General features: G+C 41.0%; 1 protein-coding gene across 1 annotated transcript in view; it reads left to right on the top strand.

The window, feature by feature from the left end:
• PCSK5 (proprotein convertase subtilisin/kexin type 5) overlaps nucleotides 1-24137 on the top strand; it is a 635867-nt gene that overhangs the window by 520003 nt on the left and 91727 nt on the right. The window contains exon 21 of the mRNA XM_073634106.1: nucleotides 10246-10348. Coding sequence (XP_073490207.1) covers nucleotides 10246-10348 — 103 coding nt within the window. The remainder of the gene's footprint in view (nucleotides 1-10245; nucleotides 10349-24137) is intronic.

The following is a 24137-nucleotide window of genomic DNA, read 5'->3' as shown; positions in this document are numbered from 1 at the left end:
TTGTAAGTGCCCATTTGGGTCCAGATTCATACAGTAGATACTGAGCCATGCCATCCTAAAGAAATTCAATGAATTGATTTTGTGCATAGTTCACAAGTACACTGGTGATAAAAGATTACAAATATCGGACACTATCATCCTGTTCAACAGAAACCATTCGACATTCAGCTGTTTATACGGCAGCCTTTGTGACAGAAGCCAGACGAACGTGCGGCTTTTGAAGAACGGGCAAGCCAGAAAAACATCTGGTGATCGGCATCTGATGGCCGATGGCTGTGAGTGCTGTTCTGGCAGGGGGTGGTAGTTCTGTCAGAACACAATTGCTCAGAGGGGCATAGTACGGAGACCTCCTTGCAAGCTCCTCAGTTTTTTTTTCTCATAGTGTGTACTAGGCATAAAGCACTGCACCAGAATTTGGTCAAAATGCAACAAAAAGCTTTGTTCCAAAATCAAATAAAAGGTATGGTCACCAAGTAAACATGTTTTGGGGGTTGAAAACAATGCCCCCTTCATTAGGGCATAAACTTGATCAAAATTGTGTATTGGACTGGAAACTGTAATTTCAGTGGATGTAAGATACTTTTTGAGTGGATTCATATGGAAATGAACAATCTCTCAGCAGATGGTTTACCCGTGATTACAATTATGTATTGGACTAGAAACTGTACTTGCTGTGGATGTAAAATATTTTTTGGCTGTATTCTTATTGAGATACACAATCTGCCAGCAGCTGGTTTAAGCAGACACTTAAACCAATCCTAAACCAATACAAACGCTCCAGGGCTTCTGCTCCATTTCCTCCAAATGTTGTTTACTTTTGGCATCATTGAAAGCTACCATACCACCTTCGAAGACAAAAGAATAACAACAGGCATATAGATTTATTAAATGTACATAAGTGTTGCCAAGATCAGATCACTAAAGACTTAATCTGCTAGTTTTGTTTCTATAAAATATTTTAGAAGAACTGTAAATGTAGCCAATGTCTTCAATGTGTGAGTGTTAGGGGTACCTCACACCACTTCAAGAAAAAAAATTTTCTTTTTGAATAAAATGTAAATAAAAGTGCAACTATAACAACAAAAAACAAAACAAAAAAAAACAGCAAGGAAAGCTGCTTGCTCCCTAATTGTGTAGGAAGTACCTATACTATAAATCATATATACGTGAGGGGGCACTATAATACCAACTCTATTCATATACTGTAAAACAGGTGAAGATAAAGTGCAAAATTCATGTACTATGAAATAAAATAAAGTAAATTCATATTCTGTGGAACAAAATAAAGTGCAAAATTCATATGCTGTAAAACAATTAAGAATAAAGTGCAAAGTGCTAGATTTCAATCAATACAAATAGTGACAATAAATAAAAGTCTTTTTAAATGAAGTTCATGACATCTTCTAAATCAATGAATTCCTTTAGTTTTTCAACATGGTATGTTGTTATAAACCATCACCAACTCATAGGTTGTTCACCCGATAGTGCTTAATTAGATGTACCCTCACCAGGTGGCCGTGACCCCTTTAACTAAAAAGAGGGTCAAAAAATGCCTGGTTTAATATGTTTTCCTTTAAGATCTTCTTGTACCTTTTGGGGGTTCTAAGTACCTATCATCCTCTCCACCATGGCACCGCACAATAACATAAGAACTAAGCTAGTGTAATAATGTTTATTACTCACAAATATAAAACAATAAAACAAGCGCTTCCTGATTACATCAGGTGACGAAATGTACATCAAGATGCATTATTCCGGTCACTTCACGTCTGGGTCCCTGGTTTCTGGTTTCTACTAATTGGCTAGTGGAACGCACTCTGGCTCTAGAGCGTGAGCAGAATGGCACCGTTTCCCCAAAAAGTCTATGTGGGTATTCCTCATGCCGGGCAAGAGCACACTATAATGTAAGCAGCTTCTTAATTGTTTTATATATGTGAGTATTACACATTATTACACTATATAAGTTCCCTTTCTTATATTATGCTGTGCTGTGGTGGAGAGGAGGAGAGGTATTTAGTACCCCCAAAAGGTACAAGAAGATCTTAAAGGAAAACATATTAAACCAGGCATTTTTTGACCCTCTTTTTAGTTAAAGGGGTCATGGCCATCTGGTGAGTGTACATCTAATTGAGCACTATCGGGTGAACAAGCTATGAGTTGGTGATGGTTTATAATAACATACTGTGTTGAAGAACTAAAGGAATTAATTGATTTAGAAGATTTCGTGAACTTGATTTAAAAGGACTTTTATTTATTGTCTAGATTTGTATTGATTGAAATCTAGCACGTTGTACTTTATTTGTGATTGCTTTGCAGCGTGTGAATTTTGCACTTTATTTTGTTCCACCGCATATGAAGTTTGTACTTTAATTTGTTTCACAGCATATGAATTTTGCACTTTATCTTCACCTGTTTTACAGTATATGAATAGAGATTGTATTATAGCGCCCCCTCACGTATAGTTGAAAGTCTTCAATGTTCAGATTGTTATTATGTGCAGTCATTGTATGACCACCACCTTACCTTTGGGATGTGCCTAACATAGGTACAAAATGTCAAGATTCAGATTTAATAATGTTTGTCAAAAATGTGCACATCAAATATCTGTACAATCAGTATAAGTGTGCAGATTTTTTGTAACTCACGCAAACAGATATATTACTATATTTATGTATTATTGTGCTAGAAAATATGTCCAGAAATATTTAATAGATAAAGTTGAAAAGTCATTTTGGGATATACTATTTCCAAAATATTGATATAATGAACAACACCTTGGGGTTTAAACAGGTTCATCCCCATGCCTAATCATCTGTAGGTTTTATTTAATGTTGCAATAAAATCAATATCTGTCCCATTTCCATTCTAATAAAACATTCACTGATCTTCCTCTCAGAAATTGACTCGCCTGCCAGTCATAAATAATTTCATTACATACACTAGAAGTCTATAACACAGCTTTAGCAGGAAGAAAAAGAAAGTGGACATAAGAGCAGCACAGAAATATTAAATGAAAATTATTTATGACACAAAGTATAGATTTGATTATACCTAGGTCAAACTCTCCTTTTTCTCTCTATTTTTGTGCATGGATCTGTGTTCGACTTCATTTAAGAACGATCAATTGCAATTTGCCAACTCTGTGTCTTTCTGATAAGAAAACCACTGAAACACATACTAATCCCACAAAGGTTGCTTAGCACTCTATATCCTGAACATGATTTAATGATATTGATTTTGTGTTTTTTATTACAGCTCAAAAATGAAATACTTGATGTTCTCGTCTTAGTGGCAAACTGAATCACATTATATTGTAAATGATTTTATCAGTAAAATTAGACATGTTTTTGTGATAAGCAGGAGGAATAGATTAACCTGAACCTTATAGTTTATTTGCAGGATGGTATTCCAGCTCTGCTGGTAATATAACTATTTGCAAAAGATTATGCAGAAAGCTTCATATTTCAAGAAAAACAGATTTTGCCTTTTTAATGAAGAATTTCTTTTGAAAGTCAAATTGTTTGCTTTTCATTCCTCAGCTGTTATTATGCATAATTAAAGATAGGGAAAATAAATGAAAGGAGTAAGTATAAGCAAGTACACTGTTGCTGTTTGGATGTCATATACCAGCATACAACACCACTGTCATATTCTTTATGATATGTTGTGACATAGTTATGTCTCCTAACAAACTACCAAAAAAAAAAAATGATCTTGGCAAATCCTATATTTGTAGATGGGGTAAATTAAATAGAAGCCATGGTTTTATATCCGTTTTATTTTCATACATTTTAAACTGGTATTTTATATCTGTTTTTACGATATATATGTCTTTTTTTTTAATATGTAGTAAAAGGCTCCTAGAGCATTACAGGTTATCTTTGTATTTTTAGGCAGGATCTCTCCCACCCAACATTTGGAAAGTGTCATTCAGTTCTGAGTGCAAATTTCACCTTGAACTATTAATCTCTGTTAATAACTGTGTTTTATCTACACATGCTAGACACTACAAAAAAAAAGTAGCCTCACAATCCACCTTCTGTCTATGCTCTGTTTCAAGTGCCACTTTATGTATTGACATACATCCTTAGACCCAGTCTGTCCAGACAATATGGTCACCTGCTGACTTGGCACCATCCATGGGTATCCCAAGTCTTCAATAAGACAGAAAAATTTAATCCAAAACATCTAATTGCAGTACAGGGAATGCTTTTTTGGTCTTTTGAAATGTTAGAAGACAACGACTTTCTCAAACCATTTCTCTGTGAATACCTGACAATGACTGAAGAAACATGGAAGAAGTGGGGAGGGTCTAGCTAGGACTAAATCATCCACCACTGAACAGAAGGGAGGGGGGCAGAAAAAGATACCAAAACCACATTAGTAATCAAGTTTGAGTGACCCCAAACCACCACTGGATGTTAGCATACTACAGAGAAATGATAACCTAATGCAATTCAATACTACTCAGAAAAATGGCATAAAAGTGGGTCAGAACAGGCTGGATAAAAGACTACACAATATTTGTATACAATATTTGATATTACCTGACTAAAAATGCATGTGTTTGTTTTTAAATAAAAGCAAGCAAGGTTAAGAAAACAGTGGAGTAACACTTTAACTCACCTGACCACAGTAAATTGAAATATGAAATGTTTAATCCTTCTACACATAGGCTACACTTTATATGGCTATGATAAATAACTATGTTACAAAGGGGATAAGATTATATCTAATGCAAAAACAATTTTTTTCCAATTTGGTAGCGTAGGATTAAAAATGCTGTCAGTTTTTTGTGTTTTCATTTTTTTTGCCATCTTTGTTTTAGAGGGAATGCTCATGTAAGGCAGGTCATACGTTATACATTTGTTTTCATTGAACCAGTGGGTTAAACAAAAAAAAAAAATGTGCAGATTTTCCCATCCGCACACTCGATGTGGATGGAAAAATCACTCCTGCTGTACTATTGTGTTCTCATGGCGGGGAGCCTTCCCTGCTGCCAGAACACAATGATGAGTGTTGCTGGTTATAGCCGGTAGCACCGATTGTTTGAAAAACTTCTGTGCAACCAAGGTGCCTTTACATGAATCGAAATTCAGCTGGTCCCTGCTGAACCAGCTACATTTCAATCAATGTATGACTGGCTTTAGACAATTATTTTGGTAACAAGTATCCCCCTTGGAAGATTTCCCCTCTATTGTTATACTGGCAGCAACTCAGAATTTCAGATTTACCCTAGCTTTCATTCTTGGTGACATTGGTGATCAGGACAAATAGAGAGGGTAGTCTTCCAAACAAGGACACGGACCTCTTCAGTGGTTCTAACATCTTACCACCTTATCCAAATATAAAGAAATGTTTTGACTTTAGTTAAACTTTAACATATTTTGCCATTAAGGGAGTGTTTGCTATTATTATTATTATTATTATTATATCTCATTATAAGTTAATTTTACAAATGCAATATACTTTAATATGTTTGTGTACAGTTTAAATGTGTATTTGTGTGGCTTTATGTACAGGGATGTCAACTGAAGTGTTTGAAACAGTTAACCATTATTTTCACATCTCTGATTTTTGTTAGCTATATTAGCTTCACGGGCTACCTAACAGCCAGAATGTTTCTGAGTGATCCTATTTGTAGCCCAGCTGGAGCAGAGAAAATCACTGACCCTGGCAGTATAGCCAAGCTTAACACACAGATGAAGAATAACTCCAGTCTAAACTTACTAAAGGGCATATTTCGAAAAGTTTGAATGCAGGCACTTACTTTTATCTAAATTGATGTATATTGACCTCACAATCACTCATATTTGTGCTGATCTTTTTTTAGATATACAGGAAATACATTTCTGGTGATTGTTTTGTGGGGTAAAAGTGGGTGCACCAGTTTTTCTGCATGTCAAAGAAGTGAACTCCATTCTGACAGGATATAGAAAGAAAAACTTGAACCATACATGTTTTAAAGCCCTATCATCTAAGCTGAAAATGTATCAATAGCCAAACTATAATTTTTAGTAGTCAAAGGGAAAGGGTCAAAACCCCTATCAGTTTATTTATTTATTTTACACGTTATGTCCCACTGAGATCTCCCTTGACCTCCTGTCCTAGAGATGTAACAGGAAGTGATAGAAAATCTTCTCAAAGTGAGAGGAATTCCTATGTTAGACAGTTGTTACTGTAAAATGCATGCCCATTAGAAGATTTAAGCTTCATGCACACTGTTTTTTTTTTACAGCTGCTTCTGACGTTATTTTTTCCTGCCTCTGAACTTCCCCCCATGTTAGCCTGTGTCTTTGCACACATAGGTTTTTAGCAGCATTTAGTGGCAGGACCATTTAGGGCTTATGCACACAGGAGGTTTTTACAGCTGCTGTTAGGGGCGTTTGACATTTCTTTTAACTGCTTCTAAATGACCCTCCATGTTAGCCTATGTGTCCATGCATACATAAACTGTAAGAGGCGTTTGGAGGCATAAGCATTTAGGGGCAGTGGAAAAAAATGACAGCCTGTGTGTTCAGGAGCAGAGGCTGTTGAGCTGTAAAAACGTCTGACGCCGCTAAAAGCTGCTAAAATGCTCAAATGTTTTTCTTTTTTACCTGTGAAAATCAATGGTTCCCTATGAGAGCCCATTGATTTTAATAGAAGTCGCACCAGAAGTTGGATCACCATGATCCGACTTGCAGTGCAACTTGTGCGCTGAGGATCTTGAAGAGGAACCCCACACCAAAATGAAAAAGAAACGGTGTGGGGTCCCCCCAAGATCTGTACCAGGCCCTTCAGTCTGGTATGAATTTTAAGGGGAATCCCCACACCAAAAAAAACATGTGGGGTCCCCCCAAAATCCATACCAGACCCTTATCCGAGCATGCAGCCCGGCAGGTCAGGAAAGGGAGGGGACGAGTAAGCGCCCCCCTCCTCTCCTGGACCATACCAGGTCATATGTCCTCAACATGGGGGGGTGGGTGTTGTGGGGCAGGGCCCCCCACCCCAAAGCACCTTGTCCCCGTTTTGATGGGGTTAAGGGCCTCTTCCCAACAACCCTGGCCATTGGTTGTCGGGGTCTGTGGGTGGGTGGCTTATAGGAATCTGGAAGCCTCCTTTAACAGGGGGGCCCCAAGATCCCGGCCCCCCACCCTATGTGAATGAGTATGGGGTACATTGTACTTCTCTCAGCGGTGAGAGAAGAACGACAACCGGAAGATAAAGACATCGCAGGAGGGAGAAGAAATCGGAGGGTGAAAAGACATTGGAGATGCTTTAATAAATTACTTTGTCAAAAACCTGTGTGCTGTTTTTATTTTTGACACTTTTTTGGGGTGAATGGGTAGGGGTACTTTTTTCCCCATACTCATTCACATGAGGGGGGGTTAAAGGGTGCTTCCAGATTCTGATAAGCCCCCCGCCCACAGACCCCGACAACAAACAGCCAGGGTTGTCCGGTAAGAAGCCCTTGTCCCCATCAACATGGGGACAAGGTGCTTTGGGGTGGGGGGCGCATGTTGAGGGCATGTGGCCTGGTATGGTCCAGGAGGGGGAGAGCTTGCTTGTCCCCCCCGCTTTCCTGACCTGCCGCGCTGCTTGCTCGGATAGGGGCCTGGTATGGATTTTGGGGGGACCCCCACGCCATTTTTTTTTTTTTTTTACATTTTGGCAAGGGGTTCCTCTTCAAGATCCTCAGCGCACAAGTCGCACTGCAAGTCATATCATCATGATCCGACTTCTGGTGTGACTTCTATTCAAATCAATGGGATCTCATAGGGAGCCATTGATATTGAATAGAGGCAGAGAAACGCCACTAAAAGCTAGCACGGCTAAACGTGCATTAACGCCAATACATAAAGCTACTAAAAGCACATTTTTTATAGCTGCTTTTTCCTGGCGTTGGTAGTGGCATTGCAGCTCGTTTTTGCTAACGCCCTGTGTGCATGAGTTCTCTATCTAAGTCCGTCAGCAGAAAAAGTCCGATGGGGCATACACACGGTCAGAATATCCGACCAAAAGCTCCCATCGGACTTTTTCTGACGGAAATTCTGACCGTGTGTACGGGGCATCAGAGAGTTAAATAAACGCCCTGTGTGCATAAGGCCTTACCCTCACTGCTTCCTCTTGTGAGAAATCTAAAATTCCCCCATATGCTCTGTCTCAGTGATTACGGTCACTGGGACAAATACAATGCTTACCCTCCCCATTGGGGACATAGACAGCAAAAAAGCTTGGTTTAACCTATCTCCGCTCAGAACTCAAAATAAGAAAAAAAGTTTTGCCTTTACATACACTTTAAAATAATGCCTCTCAACTAAATGCTAGTGACATGAATAAGTGTAAAATATTTCCTATAGTATAGTTACACATTTGCAGATTAGGAATGTAAAACATTTGGGCAGAAATGTGTTAATCACTGATAGCTAGTGGTTGCACTCACAGATGTGAAAGACTAAAGGATCTGCAGCCTTTGTGTGCTGACAATAAATAAAAATTCCAGGTAGTATTTTTTAGGCCATACATTATTTGGATATCCGGGAGTTTCTTCTTAATCACCTGCCACTGTAATTGGTAAGAGATGTAATATTTTATTTATATTATTATTTTATGCAGTAAGCATGATGGCTTGAACATTTTCTAATTTACTAAGCTGTATCCATTATGCCAACTAACAATAACATAAGCTCATTTAGTTTTCTTTTCATTCTCATTTTGCTCTACTTGCATTACTTCTTTTCAATGAATGACTTATTTGACTTTTACTTTAAGATAACAAGAGTCATGGCTTTTCTAAGGCTACAGTTACATTAGCGGCTGATTGCATAGAGCTACTGTGTGCTAATGGTGGTAGCTAAAACATACTAACTATCTTGTGTTTACTAACCTAGAAAGTCTTTTGCAGCTTATACGTTATCTCTGCTTAACTTCTAGGAGTGGATCGTTTCCCATGCTAATTATTTATTTATTTTTTCCATTGATATACTGTACTTGCATCAGATCATGTTATGTCCATGTTTTCTGTAAACATGTAAGAATGTGAATTAAGGTCATTGTTAAAAATACCCATAATACCTGTACTGTAGAAACATAGCATGCAGATAGTAGGCTCCATAGGGTCCCAGCACTTATCTTTCTTATGATAAGCCTCATTGCAGTGTTTACAGAGACTGCTCAAGCTCCTATGTAAATACCAACTGATAATTGGGCACATTTTCCTCCCCATGTGATAGCCCTCTGGCCTGTAAATATGTACTAATTGCTGCATTGTAGTGCGAAAAAGATTTTTTCTTATTACCCTATACTGCAGAGGTCAGAATACTTCAGGACACTCAAGCAGCACTATCAAGAGACTTAGGCTTAATTCACACCTGAGTGTACTGGAATCGGGGGGCAGAATCGTGGCAAAACACAGGAATGTGTTTGCGATGCCATTATTTCCTAATGGCACCCCAAACACGGTGCAATTTTGTTGTAATTGTCGAGCGTCAAAACACGTAAAAATCACAGCGCCAAATGCCCCTGGCTCTGTGCCAAGATTTGCTACATAAGCTTTCTTTGAAACATTTTTGGAGTGGAGGGAGGCCCATTTAAATGAATGGTGCGCTCCAAAAACGCTCCACAAAATTTTTATAAAAGCTCCACTATGCTCAGGTGTGAAAGGAGCCTTAACGGAATGTCGTTATGGTTTCTACTATCTGCCAGTTAGTTTAGTTTATTATTACTGTTTTTATGTTAAATGTTTTGTTGTAATGCAAACTTCAATCAACATATTATTAAAGAGAACCTATACTCAAAGTTAACAGTGTTATCTAAGTTAATAGTCTTACTTGGATGAATAAATAACACAAGAAGGAATGAAATACTTACCTTTCTTAAAAGAAATACGTCTCTGGAAAAAAAAAAAAAAAAAAATACGACTCTGGGCTCTGTACTCTGGGCTTTAGTGCCTAGGCAGCTAGTCACATGATCTCTGCTGAAAGCAAGGATTAGCCAGTCAGAAGTCTAATATTTCCATTCCACAGAGTCATGTGATTAAGGCTAAGGCTTTTGGTTATCTGACCAGCATTGGAGGGATCTTGAAGCAGCACTTACTCCAAGAACAATTTTCTTTTCATCCTTTCTTTCACTTGCTATCGATCCATCACTAGAATTCTGGTAACAAAGGGTAAAGGTTCCTGCTGATTATAGGCATAATTTAATGCTGCATACTCACCTGGAATGAACTGTATGCACTGACTTGATTTTTTTTTTTTCTGTTAGGTGAATATGTTGATGCAGTTGGACATTGCAGGCCATGTGATGCATCTTGTTACAAGTGCACCGGTCCTGGTAGACATAAGTGTATTGGATGTTCCATCACAAGGTGAGACTACATTATACATGCATATGGCTGTTGCATTACTAAATGAAATTGTTTTATACATGCATATAAGCTCATTTAGCACTCGTAGAAATTTCATAACTTGTATTTTTCATGGATAGAGTCAACTTCAAATTACAAAAATCTCAATGTTTCTATTTAAAATAAAGAGGAACAAGTGGCTTATTTACTAAATATCTACAGGTTTTACTAAGGCATTGCCTGACTAGAGTGAACCATACACTGCAGAATAATGAAAAACAGATCATGAAAGCTGCACAAACATGGACTCTTTACAGCAATGTCTTGGCTCAATGCTCAATCAGGATAACGTGGCTGTATAGCATAGTCTCTATAACAAGAGTCTAGCTGAGAATCACTACTTAGGTAAAACAGTTCAAAACACAACAGTTCCTCATAAACAGCACCCCTCTCAGTCAGAGTAGCTCTGATTACACAGATGAATACTTGGGGGGATCTAACGCAGAGGGATAATGGGCCACCTCACTAGAAATGCACCACTGCACTACTCCGGTAGCAAATGGGGAGGTGCTTCCCACAGTAGCTGGGTGTTCCAGAGAAGCTGTGTTCTATTAGGTTCCTGCTCACTAGCTTATTCTGACAGTGTAGGGATGCTTACATGGCCACAGCTTAGAAAGAGAAGCTGAGGAGCTTATCTTACCAGGGACCCAAGGAGTTGTGCGAAATGCAGTTAAAGGCACCTGCACTCATATCTGAGCATGATATACAAGTAAAGGCGCAGGGAACTAGATCAATATATATATCCCACAGTGTTATTAACATAAATGAAAAGCATAGTGATCTATGCAAAGAGTCCATGATATTTCAATATATTTAAAATATTTAAAAGTCCAAGGACCATAGAGGATGGTAATAGGGGGTCCCACACTCAGGGCTGCTGTCAAGGGGGAACAGAAATCATGTTCCAGTACACTGAAAAGACACAAGGAGAGAGGCGCCTCTGGGTGCAGATATAGGACAAGTTTAATAACACTTAGTACAGGCAACTCACATTTAAGAAGTCATAAGTAGATATAGATAAGTCCCAGCATGGGGGTAATCCGGTCATCAGTTTGTCAATCCGTTCCTGCTCGATACAACACTGCTGGTAGTAGGAAGCCGGCCGCGGTGAAGACCAGTCAGAACGAGGCTTGAGGCGCAGTTGGTATGCAGGTGAGGAGGGATGACATCAATGCGTCTCTTAAGCGTACATACTGCGATGACACGGCAGCCGCGCTCCTTTTACAAGTTTGAAAAAAGGAGGACGGCTGCTGTGTCATCGTTTTCCAGTGACCTCATCCCTCCTCGCCTGCATACCAACTGTGCCTCAAGCCTCGTTCTGAGTGGTCTCCACAGCGGCTGGCTTCCTACTACCAGTGTTGTTGTATTGAGCAAAGCGCCTCTTCCTCGCAGGAATGGATTGACAAACTGATGACCAGATTACCCCCATGCTGGGACTTATCCATGCCTACTTATTACTTCTTAAATGTGAGTTGCCTGTACTAAGTGTTATTAAACTTGTCTTATATCCACACCCAGAGGTGCCTCTCTCCTTGTGTCACATCTAAGCATGGTATTGGACACTCCCCTACAGAAATTCCTCCTCTTTCGCAAGGAAAATACGTAAATGATGTCCTGTATAGTTACCATCAACTTCATAGTTAAATGTGGCCAGGTGATTGACAGGGAAGACTGATCAAAAGTTCACATATTAGATGTCCAGTAAGCCAGACTTTGTAGATTTTTTCTATACTTATGAGATGACAAGACGTTAACGTTATGTCATACATTCAATCATACTTTCTTTCTCCAACCTTTACCCTCTTAAAACATCAAAGTGGCAACTTGTTAAAATAGTTTCAATCCCAAAATGATCATAATCTCTTACAGCTAAACTCCAGGCACAAAAGCTTTTATTTAAATATATTCCTTAATAGCCACAAAGGATATAAATCAAATTTGTGTGCATCAAATGCCTCTGCAAACCCACATATTACCTTGTAGAAGTAGTGGTGAACTTAACCCCTATACCACACATAGCCTGTGCAGACAGCAGAGCTGTTTGAGATACCCAGCAGTTCTACTCATTAATGGCTACCTACAGAAAGCTGTCCAATGAGAAGAAGCTGGCTACTTTGTATCATCCAAATATGTGAATACATCAGTGTTTTTTAACCTTTTTTAGTCAAGGCACCCTTTATAATTGAACACAATCATGGGGCATACCAGTCTGAGGACTCATTCACACCAGGAGATGCGGCCAAGTGTGAGCGCTTTTTTGCATGTGCCCGCATGTTTTATTTTTGTTTTTAATTGGCTGCCCTGTGCTCAAAAAAAGGTGCCAAAATGTGCTGGCATAATTCTTTAAAATCCCGCCACACCAAAATGCATGGTACTCTGGTACCATGCATTTTAGTGAGCGCAGACATACACGCGTTTGCGAAATGCGTGGAGGTGCTATTAAGAGTTAATGGCACCCATGCACATCTGCAAAATGCAGCACATTTTTGTGCGGTGCTGGAAAATGTGTAATTTCCATTGCATTTTACCGCACTGCACCTGGTATGTGGTAAGGCAGTGTTAAGTGGTCTGTAGGATGTAAATCCCCCCTACTAGCATAAATTTCCCCACCCCTCCCAAATCCCCCCTCCTACCACAAAAATCCTCACTCCTAGCATAACCCCTCCTAAATCCCCCCTCTTAGAACAAATCCCCCGGCACAAATCTCCCCCCCCCAGCATAAAACTTCCCATCCCACCACATCCCTCCCATCACTACAGGAGTAGTGACAGCTGCAGGGGCTGTGCTCCCCCCCCTCCCCCCCAGCTCCTATCCCTTCTGTCTGTTTGCAGGAGATCACACAGAACTCCCAGATTGGACTTTACAGAGTTAAATTACCATGCCTACAATTACTGCTGCTGGGACATGAGCAATCAGGAGAGGAGATGGGGGGGGGGGGGGTAAATCAAGCCCTGTACAGTCCAATCTGGGAGCATTCTGTGTTAACTCCTTTGTGCAGACAGGAGGGATAAAACACAGCCCAGCTCTCTCCTCCTTTCTGCTCCATCCAGTACTTCTGTTCGCAAACCCAGAAAGCTGTGTGAGCTGCTCGACCTGACCTCAGCAACTGATGACATCCTCAGTTCCTAGAACACGGGTGGGCGGCCCACTCAGCATTCCGGTTTGCCGATAGAAGTAGTGACAGAAGCAGAGAGTAGGAGAAAGCCAGGAGGAGGTGCGGGCTGTGCTCTCTCTCTCTCTTCTCTCTGTACACAGGGGTTAACAAAGGAATGTTTTCAGATCAGACTGTACAGGCTTTTATGTCATTTTGCCTCTCCCCTGGGGACTCTTTGCAGCAACCCGTTTAAAAAAACACCGGCAATAGAGTATAATGTTTACTCTGAGTGTTAAGTGAAATGTTTCAAGTCAGTTTTGTCAGGAATTAATTTCATAGCATTGCCTTCCCAGATTTAAATGTATAACTATGTACATATATTAATTCATAAGCTCTGGTTGAAAAATAAACAATTCAAATATTCCAGAGACATTTTTATCCACTAATGTGTATAATAACATTATAAAGAAACAGGAGAATGGTCAGATGACATTGTCTATTGTTTCCAGCACATTTTTAGTTCCTGTCTGCTCATTAGGCCAATTCTTTTTCATTGTATTGCTCTTGATCCCTCTTTTTCCAACGTGCCCTTTTTTTGCTCTGAATGTCATGGCTCGTTGGACAGGCACAGTGCTGGAGGCGTCTCTGGGCAAGGGTTCCTCTCTAACAATGAACTGTGTATTGACTAAAGGACATTGTTATCTCAAAGCCATTGAGTGACCACTGTGAAACAAGCTGGTGGTCTTTGTCCTTTAATAAGTATGCAGGAGTTCATCCCACTCCATCACCATCACAGATATACAGTCTATTCAAGAGCATGACAGTAGTTACAGAGGTACTCACTCTGCTTTCAGATGTCTTTTTAGAGGACGCTAACATTTGATTGAAGATGTGTTACACTTACAATACATAGATCACAAAGTCTCAGTTCTCGTCAAATCTGTGATACAAAGAGTGAAATGTAATTGTAGCGTTCACATTATTTAGAAGTGTCTTTTACTATTGTGTATTATACTTTAAATAAGTAAAGATGTGGGTTGAAGGCCCATTCTAACTATTCTATTATTCTATCCAATCATGTGAAAAGCAAATTCCTGTTTATTTATTGCATCGGCACATAATTGGACAACTGAAGTTACTGTTCATATAATTTATCACATGAGGACTCCCAGCTCATTTAGTGAACCCGTCCCATCGTTTTACAGGGCCTATATAGAAATCCAATAGTTTAATTACATAGAAACAGAGAAAAATGACATCAGAAAAAGAGTATTCATCGAGTCAGCCCATTTAATTTTTTTTTTTTTTTTTATTGTTTTTTTTTGGGGGGGGGGGGGGGGGGGTTGGTGAACTTTGTTGTCTGACTATAGATCTATGTTTATGCTTTTTCCCAAGCACGTTTGAAGTCATTTACGGTTGACTGTCTCAATACCTCTGCTGGTAGTTTATTCTAAGCATAAACTACCCTTTCAGTAAAATAATACTTTCTAAGATTAGTTTTGAACTTCCCTCTAGTTTGAGGTCGTGTTCTTGATTTTGGTTTCATATTGAAAAAAACGCCTTCCTGAACCTTATTCACCCCCTTGATGTATTTAAAGGTTTCAATGTCTCCCCTTTCCCTTCTTTCCCTTCTGACTGTATATATTTAGTTTCTGAAGTCACTCTCGATATGTTTTATCCCCCAGACCAGGCATTTCCAAAGTCCGGCCTGTGTTCTGGTTTTGAACGGCCCGCCTGGTTATTTGGACATGTATATCTTTTGTGGCCCCCAATGAATCCCCGAGTGCCGGGGGCCACAAAAGATATATATGCTGGCTGCCTTGGAGGGGACAGGGAGGGGGTGTAATGAGTGCTGTACATACAGTGAGAATTTCCTGTTTACACGGCGCCCTCTGTAATAGGAAGTCCCGTCCCCTGCGCTGCCATTGGACAACTGTTCTGTCCATCATTGGAGGTGGGACTTTGTATTATAGAGGCTGCTGAGAAAACAGATATTCCTGTATGTAATCTGTTGGCACTCGTCCTGCCCCCTCCCTGTCCCCTCCGAGGCTGCAGATGGGCATGAATCAGGCTGCACTGATGGCAATGGTGAGTCTGCATTCATGTCAATGGGGGGTGCTGCATTCATGTCAGTGTGGGGTGCTGCATTCATGTCAATGGGGATGCTGCATTCATGGCAATAGGGGTGCTGCATTCATGGCAGTGGGGTGCTGCATTCATGACAATGGAAATGGTGGGGCTGCATTCATGGCAATGGTGAGACTGCATTCATGGCAATGGTGGGGCTGCATTTATGGCAATGGTGAGGCTGCATTCATGGCAACGATGAGGCTGCATTCATGGCAACGGTGGGGCTGCATTCATGGCAACGGTGGGGCTGCATTCATGGCAACAGTGGGGCTGCATTCATGGCAACGGTGAGGCAGCATTCATGGCACTTGTGAGGCTGCAGATGGGCACCGATTAGGCTGCATTGATGGGCACTGACCCTTATTTTGCTTTACAGTTCTTCATTTAAAATTTAATTTTTTTTACTGAAACTTCCCTCTAAAAAAGTGATATACGCCGATAAATATGGTATATCCAAATAACACCCCCCAAGATCATTTCTTCACCACACACAGCCACAAAGGAAAGAGAATTCTTGTTGGGCAGTGTTTTAGTGCTCGGACGAACACACTTAGACTGAATTTTAATGGTTTAAAGAATGTCAGGCAAAATGATCGGCCCTCGCGCATGTTCACTTCATCAAATCTGGCCCTCTTTGAAAAAAGTTTGGACACCCCTGCCCCCAGACCTTTCACCATTTGTGTTGCCCGTCTCTGGACTCGTTCTATCTTATCAATAATTTTTTGTAAGTGAGGTCTCCAGAACTGGACACAGTATTCTAAATGAGGTCTCACTAAAGATCTGTATTAGACCTCCTTCCTCCTGCTGGTGATCCCTCTAAAGATGCATCCTAGAATTCTATTAGCTTTATGTGCATTATGTGCATTATTTTACATTTAGAAATATTGAACTGCAGTCTCCACTGCTTTGTACAATCTTTCAGCAATTCCAAATCACGTTCCATATTACAGACACCTCCAGTCCATGCAGCAGCTGTTGGGCCAGAGAGGCAGAACTGGCCTTGTGTTATTTCTCTATCCTGCTCAGTAGCATTGCTAAATCCAGCAACTGGATTGAGTCTATTACTGCTTTTCCAAATCCATAGCAAATTGTTAATTAGTTAATAAAAATTGTTCATTGCACTATTTTTGAAAGCATGCTCACTTTGCATCACTTTTGCTCTAATCTCCACCTACAATCAAATAAATGCATAGAGGGAGATGCTGCGCAACCTCTTGTCTTGTAAATCATTATGGGGTTGATTAGCTAAAGGCAAATAAACTATGTACTTTGCAAAGTGCAGTTGCACTCTGCAAGAGCAGTTGCTCCAGAGCTTAGTAAATGAGCAGAAGCTCTGCTGACTTTCATTATCCAATCATGTGCAAGCAAAAATGCTGTTTTTTGTTTTTTTTTTTAATTTTCCTTGCACGTGATTATTCTTTGCAAAGTGAATATTTACCTCATTTACTAAGATCTGAAGCAACTGCTCTTGCAGTGTGCAACTGCACTTTGCAAAGTGCACAGTCAATTTGCCTTTAGTATATCAACCCCTATGTCTTTTAATGTAGCAAAGTTGAGTAGCAGCACTAGGAGCAATAGTTTCAGGTGTCTCTCAAGAATGGGTAGGATCACCTAAAATTGTTGCTCTTAACTTTGGTTCACTTACAAGGGCACCGCACCCAGGGCAGCTATCATAAATTTTGGGGCCCCTCAAACAGATTTAGGTCTGGGCCCCCCAGGTCTAACCACAAACATTCCTCAAGGCCTGTCCACTGGCTGTCCCACTGAATCCACCCACTGGCCATCCCACCAAGTCCTTCAGTGCACCCACTTTTATTTTAATATTCTTACAACCTAATATATCCTCCATCCCATGTCCTCTTCCTCCTCCACTCCTATATCCTCCATCCCATGTCCTCCTCCTTCTCCATCCCATGTGCTCCTCTTCCAGTCTCATCTCCCCCACCCCATGTCCTCTTTCCTCTCCAGTCCCATCTCCTCCATTCCATGTCCTCCTGCTCCTCCAGTCCCATCTCCTCCAGTCTCCATCCCACATGCTCCTCCTTCTGCAGTCCCATCTTCACCATCCCATGTCTTCTTTCTCTAGTCCCATCTCCTCCATCCCATGTCCTCCTCCTCCAGTCCCATCTCCTCCATCCCATGTTCTCCTCCTCCTCCAGCTCCATCTCCTCCATCCCATGTCCTCTTCCTTTTCCTTTCACATCTCCTCCATCCCATGTCCTTTTCCTTCTCCATTCCCATTTCCTCCATCCCATGTCCTCCTGCTCCTTCAGTCCCATCTCCTCCATCCCACATCCTCCTACTTCTGCAGTTCCATCTTCACCATCCCATGTCCTTCTCCCCCTCCATCCAATGTCCTCCTCCTCCATTCTATGTCCTCCTCCTCCAACCCATGTCATCCTTCTCCAGTCTCATCTCCCCTCTATGTTGGTCCTCTCTCACAGTGTCCTCCCTCTGTAGTCCTTCTATCCCTTCTGTGCCCTCAGTACAGCCCAGATCCAGTCCAGTGTAATCCCTCCAGTATGTAGAGGGGTGTGCAGGGTATGACAGTGGCAGAATGGGGAAGGATTTATTTAATGGCAGCCTGTGGGGTGAGCAGAGAGTGAGGATGGGCAGATAAGGGTCTGAGTGATGTCTGTCAGCTGGATGTATGAAGTGGTCTGGGGGTGATGCAAGCTGGGGGAGTAGGGGGCTAAGAAGTGGTCAGATAGGTGATGTTTATGATAAAAAAACTATTGTGCTCATCTACTAATATATACAAAAATACATAATACAAAATTGGTACTGAAAGAAAACATCCTCATGTTATAAGATGTAAGTACATATCTATATAATCCAGCACCTAGCACTCTGTATGTCCAGATGATGTGAAATTATTTGATGACCATTCATTTAACCCTGTGCTATCCAATCTCTGAGTCTGCACCATCAGAAGTGTAAACTCGCCACATAAACACAGGGTTACATGAAGGGTCTTAAATTACCTTCACATTATGTGGACAGAGTAGTTGCGGGATGTTTATATAGATAGGGCTGTGTGCCAGCTTGGGAGATATCTGTCACACTCGCTGTCTCTTCATTCTCCTCATCTCCTTGTCACTGCAATACCTACAAGACAAATCATCTAACAGAAATGTTGGCATCCAAGGAGACTTTACTCAGAAAAAACTCAGCTCACCTCCTCCCTGTAGTGTGAGCAGTCGTCCCGGCCAGCAGTAGCTACAGTGTGCTCAGCCGCCCCCCCCTCCGATCACCAGTGTGGTGTGCTGAGGGGGGGGGGGCTGCGGAGATCTCACGGTGCAGGAGACAGGGAGGGAAGGAGAAAAGAGCTTTGGAGATTCTAAATACACACACCCCAGCGCAGTGTCTGTATTTAGAAGCAATGACACTGCTGCTGACCCCAAAGTGGCAAGTATACCCTCCTCCCTTCTGCTTACCCTGGGCCCTCAGTCTGTCCCTGGTCAGAATGGAGGAGGAGCCTAGGTGTGCTGTTGTGATAAGCAACCGGCACCTGTCACAGAATGCTTCATTGTGATGATGGTCCTCGGAGGATATGTGGGGAAGGTGCCCAGAGAAGCGATCCCGCTTGGGCCCCTAGGGAGGCCTGGGCCCCATACAGGTGTATGGGCTGTACCCCCTGATGGCGGCCCTGAGCGCAACAGAAGTAGCTCCCTTTCATACACAGTTGGCTTTCACTAAAAGAGATAAGGAATGAGTTATCTGACTACAGTAAAACCTTGGATTGCGAGCATAATTCATTCCAGAAACATGCTTCTAATCCAAAGCACTTGTATATCAAAGCGAATTTCCCCATAAGTAATAATGGAAACTCAAATGATTTGTTCCACAACCATTTCTTCATAGATCCTTTAGTTTTATAGTCCTTATAAAAAGATTATAGCAATGTGACCAGGTTGAGTACCAATAAAATGTCCATCCACAAATGGAAGCCTCCACAAGGGGATTAGAAGCAAAATCCAGCAGGAGCTACAGTGTATAAAAGAAAAGAGAGGCACCTATAAGTGTAGCAATATGTTGCTAAATGTTGTACCTTCATTAAATGTAACCATATTGCTACACTTAGAGGTCCCTCTCTTCTCTTTTAAACTCAGTTGTGATATGACCTACTTGTATATCAAGACATCACTTGTATATCAAGTCAAAATGTATTTAAAAATTTTGCTTGACTTGCAACGCTCTCAAACCAAGTTACTTTCAAACCAAGGTTTTACTGTATTTCAGTTCTGTGTGTAAAGTTTACCTTGCTCTATCCATCTCTGTAAATAACAGTTCTATTTCAGCATGTGGTAGGTGGAGAGAAAAATCAAGAGAGGTGGAGAGCCAAGAGGTCCACCTACTGGCCAGAGCAAAAACTAGATAATACTCATATTATGGAAATGTATATTAACCTGACAAAAAATGAAAATATTTTTTGAAAATGTTTACTTTTCTGTCTTGACCCTAATAAGGAAAATATGCACAATCGCACTATACATTCCCTTACATTAATTATGGCACCACTGAGAAGCTCATTAATAAGTATAAAACATTGCTCTTGATTAGCTGGGATTTACTACCACTCAGATTCAATCAGAGAGCATAAACCGAGTGCAAGACTCCTTGTTTTAGCTTCCAGACACGTGCCTTTACAGAGAGGTGCCAGTCAATGTGATCAAAGCTGGTCACTAACCACAGAATCCCTGGGTCCGGGTTTCCCAGCTGCATTGAGAACAAAACAAACAAACAGACTTTACCTACAAGGTATTTTTTTTTCCTTGTTAATGTAGGTGGCTATATAGAGCTTGGCTTTTTAGAAATGCTTCAAGAGTCTGCTAGGAATACAGGATCAACCACAAAAAAACAGTAGCTAGCAGGAGCTAGGAAGAATCAATTTCAGTCTTTCCGTTATATTAAACACACTTTGTTTCTTGTTTTTTTTTTTTACAAGAGTTGTCTGGGTAATAGGAGAGGGTGTACACTAGACTGTTTGCTTAGTTTCCTAAAGTCTATGTATAATTCAACAGGAACACATTTTTGTATGTAAGAGAATTTGATGTCCAAGTTGCTAATTAGATATGAGTTTTAACTCTGGCTATCCATGCTGAGTTCTGCTTTTAAGAAAACATTTTTTAAAAAACTGAGCATAGATTAAATAGGAACCCCGTTTAGCACTCTTTGCATCTCAGTTGAGTCTATATTCTGAAATGACATAAAAATATATCTCTTTATGTCTAAAACAAGGCCCCCACAGTTCTAACACACATACAGTATCTCACAAAAGTGAGTACACCCCTCACATTTTTGTAAATATGTTATATCTTTTCATGTGACAACACTGAAGAAATGACACTTTGCTACAATGTAAAGTATGGAGTGTACAGCTTGTATAACAGTGTAAATTTGCTGTCCCCTCAAAATAACTCAACACACAGCCATTAATGTCTAAACCACTGGCAACAAAAGTGAGCACACCCCTAAGTGAAAATGTCCAATTTGGGTTCAAAGTATCAATATTTTGTGTGGCCGCCATTATTTTCCAGCACTGCCTTAAAGTGTTTGTAAACCCACTACAAAAAAAAAACAACAAAAACCTGCAAGTCCAAGACATAATGCGCTAGTATGCATAGTATTATGAAATACTCACCCTATAGCGAAGCCCCAGCTGCAGTCCCCGCACACTGCTCCCGGAGTTTGATCCGGGTATCGCGGGCTCTGGCGCTGTGATTGGCCGGAGCCGGTAATGGCACGTCAGCTGAAGCAATGGCGCGAATGTGCCGTTGCTTCAATGCGCATGTGCCGATGAGGTCGGCACATGCTGATACAGGGGTTATCTCCTAAACTTTGCAGGTTTAGGAGATATCCACAGTAGCTACAGGTAAGCCTTCTTATAAGCACATATAAGGTACATCTCAAACAGGCATGTTGGAATAAGTTGTCACCGTTTTTGTTTATACAGTGACACCTTATTCCAACATGCCTGTCTGAGATGTACTTGGAACATCTGTGGGACTCAGAGGTAGAATACAGCTGGACCTGGTGGTCAATTTGGGTGCATGTGACTCCGTAGTAGAGTCCTTACATTTTGGAAGAGTCCATCCTATTCCTAGTGTGGATCATGTGGTGGATCTGGATTCTTGTTATGATTATGTCCTTTCATACATTGTGACCCTTGGATATCAAGATTTCTATATGTCACTCTTTTTATGATCACATTTATCACCATTGGACTTGTCATATACATTTTCTTTACACATTTATTGTATGTGTTTAGCGCTGCAAATATTGTTTTCCATGAGTTATTGCACAGTATATCTGTTTTTTTGCTAGAAGCTTTTTTCTACTAATATTTCTGCCAGTGCAGCTTTTTGTTTTTGTTTTTATACACAAATTCATTAATATTTTTGTATTTGGAAATGGGCTGCTTGGTAGCCAAGTGTTTGACCCTTTATAAACAGTGCAATGAACTGCTAAAGTTCTGCAGAACTCTCCCTATATCAGTTTTCAAGGGAGCACAGGCCAACTTTCAAAATAAGATTTTTCTCTATATATGGGGACACTAGGGTTGCCACCTTTTCTTCAAGTCAAACCCGAACATTTTAGTGTCTCACAGCAATTTTTTTTTTATAGTATAAACTATACATACATTTTGCTATTAAATAACATTTCTAATCATATGAAGTTAATAACAAGAGTCCCCCTTTACATCAGAGTCCACAGAGTTCCCCTTTTACATCTGAATTCGCAGATTTCCCTTTCACTGTAAGGGGGGACTCTGCGGACTCTGATGTAAGGGAGAATTATGGGGACTCTAACATAAGGGATGTTCTGGGAACCCTGATTTAAGGAGGAACATTGAGAACTCTGATGTACAGAGAGAACTCTGATGGAAGGGGAATACTATGGCCTCTGGTGTAAAGGGGAACTCTGATGTAAGGGGTGCTCTGAGAACCCTGAATTACCTTAGTGTACTCACTCAGAGGCAGGAGAGAGAAGGAGGGAGACTTCAGTCACAGAGATGGATGGTGAGCTCACTCACCCCTTGGCAGTCAGCACCTCTCATCCAGATGCGTCTGGAAGCCATAGTCCGGTCTGAATAATGTGTCCGTGTTTCAGGCAGTCTGAAACCTGGACGCATGATTCCAAACCCGAACTGTGAATCCTAGACAGGTGGCAACCCTAGGGGACACAAAAGCCCTTGTATTAACAAAACAACATTCTTCAAACCTTAAAGTGTTTATATACCTTAGACATGAAATGTGAACAAAGCACATCCCTCTATAGCATGTACTTGTCTCAATTAAAGTGATATTAAAGTCTTGTTTTTTTTTTCTTGTTTAAAAATAACAAACATGTTATACTCACCTGATCTATGCAGTAGTTTTGCACAGAGCAGCCCAGATCCTCCTATTCTCGGGTCCCTCGCCGGCACTCTTGGCCCCTTTATCCTCCCGAGTGCCCCCCACAGCAAGCATCTTGCTATGGGGGGCACCAGAGCCAACCGCTGCTCTGTGTGTCCATTCAGACATGGAGCTGTGGCTCGGTCCCGCCCCCTCTCTCTCCTCATTTTCTCACTGACTTTTATTGACAGCAGTGGGAGCCAATGGTGCCCGCTGCTGTCCAAGCCAATGAGGAGGGAGAGTCCTGGACAGCCAAAGGCTCGTGTGCAATATTGCTGGATCATGATGAGGCTCAGGTAAGTATTAGAGGGGTGGAGGGGGGCTGCTGCACACATAAAGTTTTCTATCTTAATGCATAAAATGCATTAAGATAAAAAAAAACTTCTTCTTTTAGAACCACTTTAAGAGCACTAAGTGTCACTTTTGTGTGCTGCTTGCTTTCCTCTGCTATCACCATTAATCAATTTTGACACGTTTTCATGACACCAAGAGAAAAATGGTGAAGGAGCTCCAGCTGATTTACAGCCTCAACATTGTTCCTGTATGCTGTGTGGAGGGGGTGTGTCCCTTCCCTCCAATCAGCTGTCAGAGCTCGCCTCACTGAGCTCTGCAGAATGTAACTTCAACTCTCTGCCCCCTTTTTTCTGAACTCTCAAGCAAGCTTTAAAATTCAACATTTTGAACAGATGTAGAGAAGAAAAGGCTGTAGATAGACAGATACAACTTATGTAGGAGGATTTGTTTCATCTCTGTGTATCACCTGTCCAGTCACTTCACCTGTCCAGTCACTTCACTTTGGAGTACTGTTTGCACCATAGTTCTTCACAGGGTGGATGAAGCTTAATAAAGCTTGTACAATCAGCCCCCATTTACACCGGTGCAATGTGTCATGCATTTTGAAAAGTCCAAATCACACCCTATTGTGGGCAATGGACTGTTCAAATCGGTGTCTCTCTGACTTTGCACCGACACACCGATTTAAAAAAAAAAGGTCCCTGCGCTATTTTTTGCGATTTCAGGTGCATCTCTCTCTCTCTGCATCACCTGAGGCCAGTCACTTCACTGGGTATATGTAAAGGTTTACAACCACTTTAAGGAGGTCTAAAGCTGGCCATGGACAGTTCAAATC

Source organism: Aquarana catesbeiana, linkage group LG01 (genome assembly GCF_042186555.1).
Source record: "Aquarana catesbeiana isolate 2022-GZ linkage group LG01, ASM4218655v1, whole genome shotgun sequence".
Lineage (NCBI taxonomy): Eukaryota > Metazoa > Chordata > Amphibia > Anura > Ranidae > Aquarana > Aquarana catesbeiana.
This window is presented reverse-complemented; position numbering and strand designations above follow the sequence as displayed.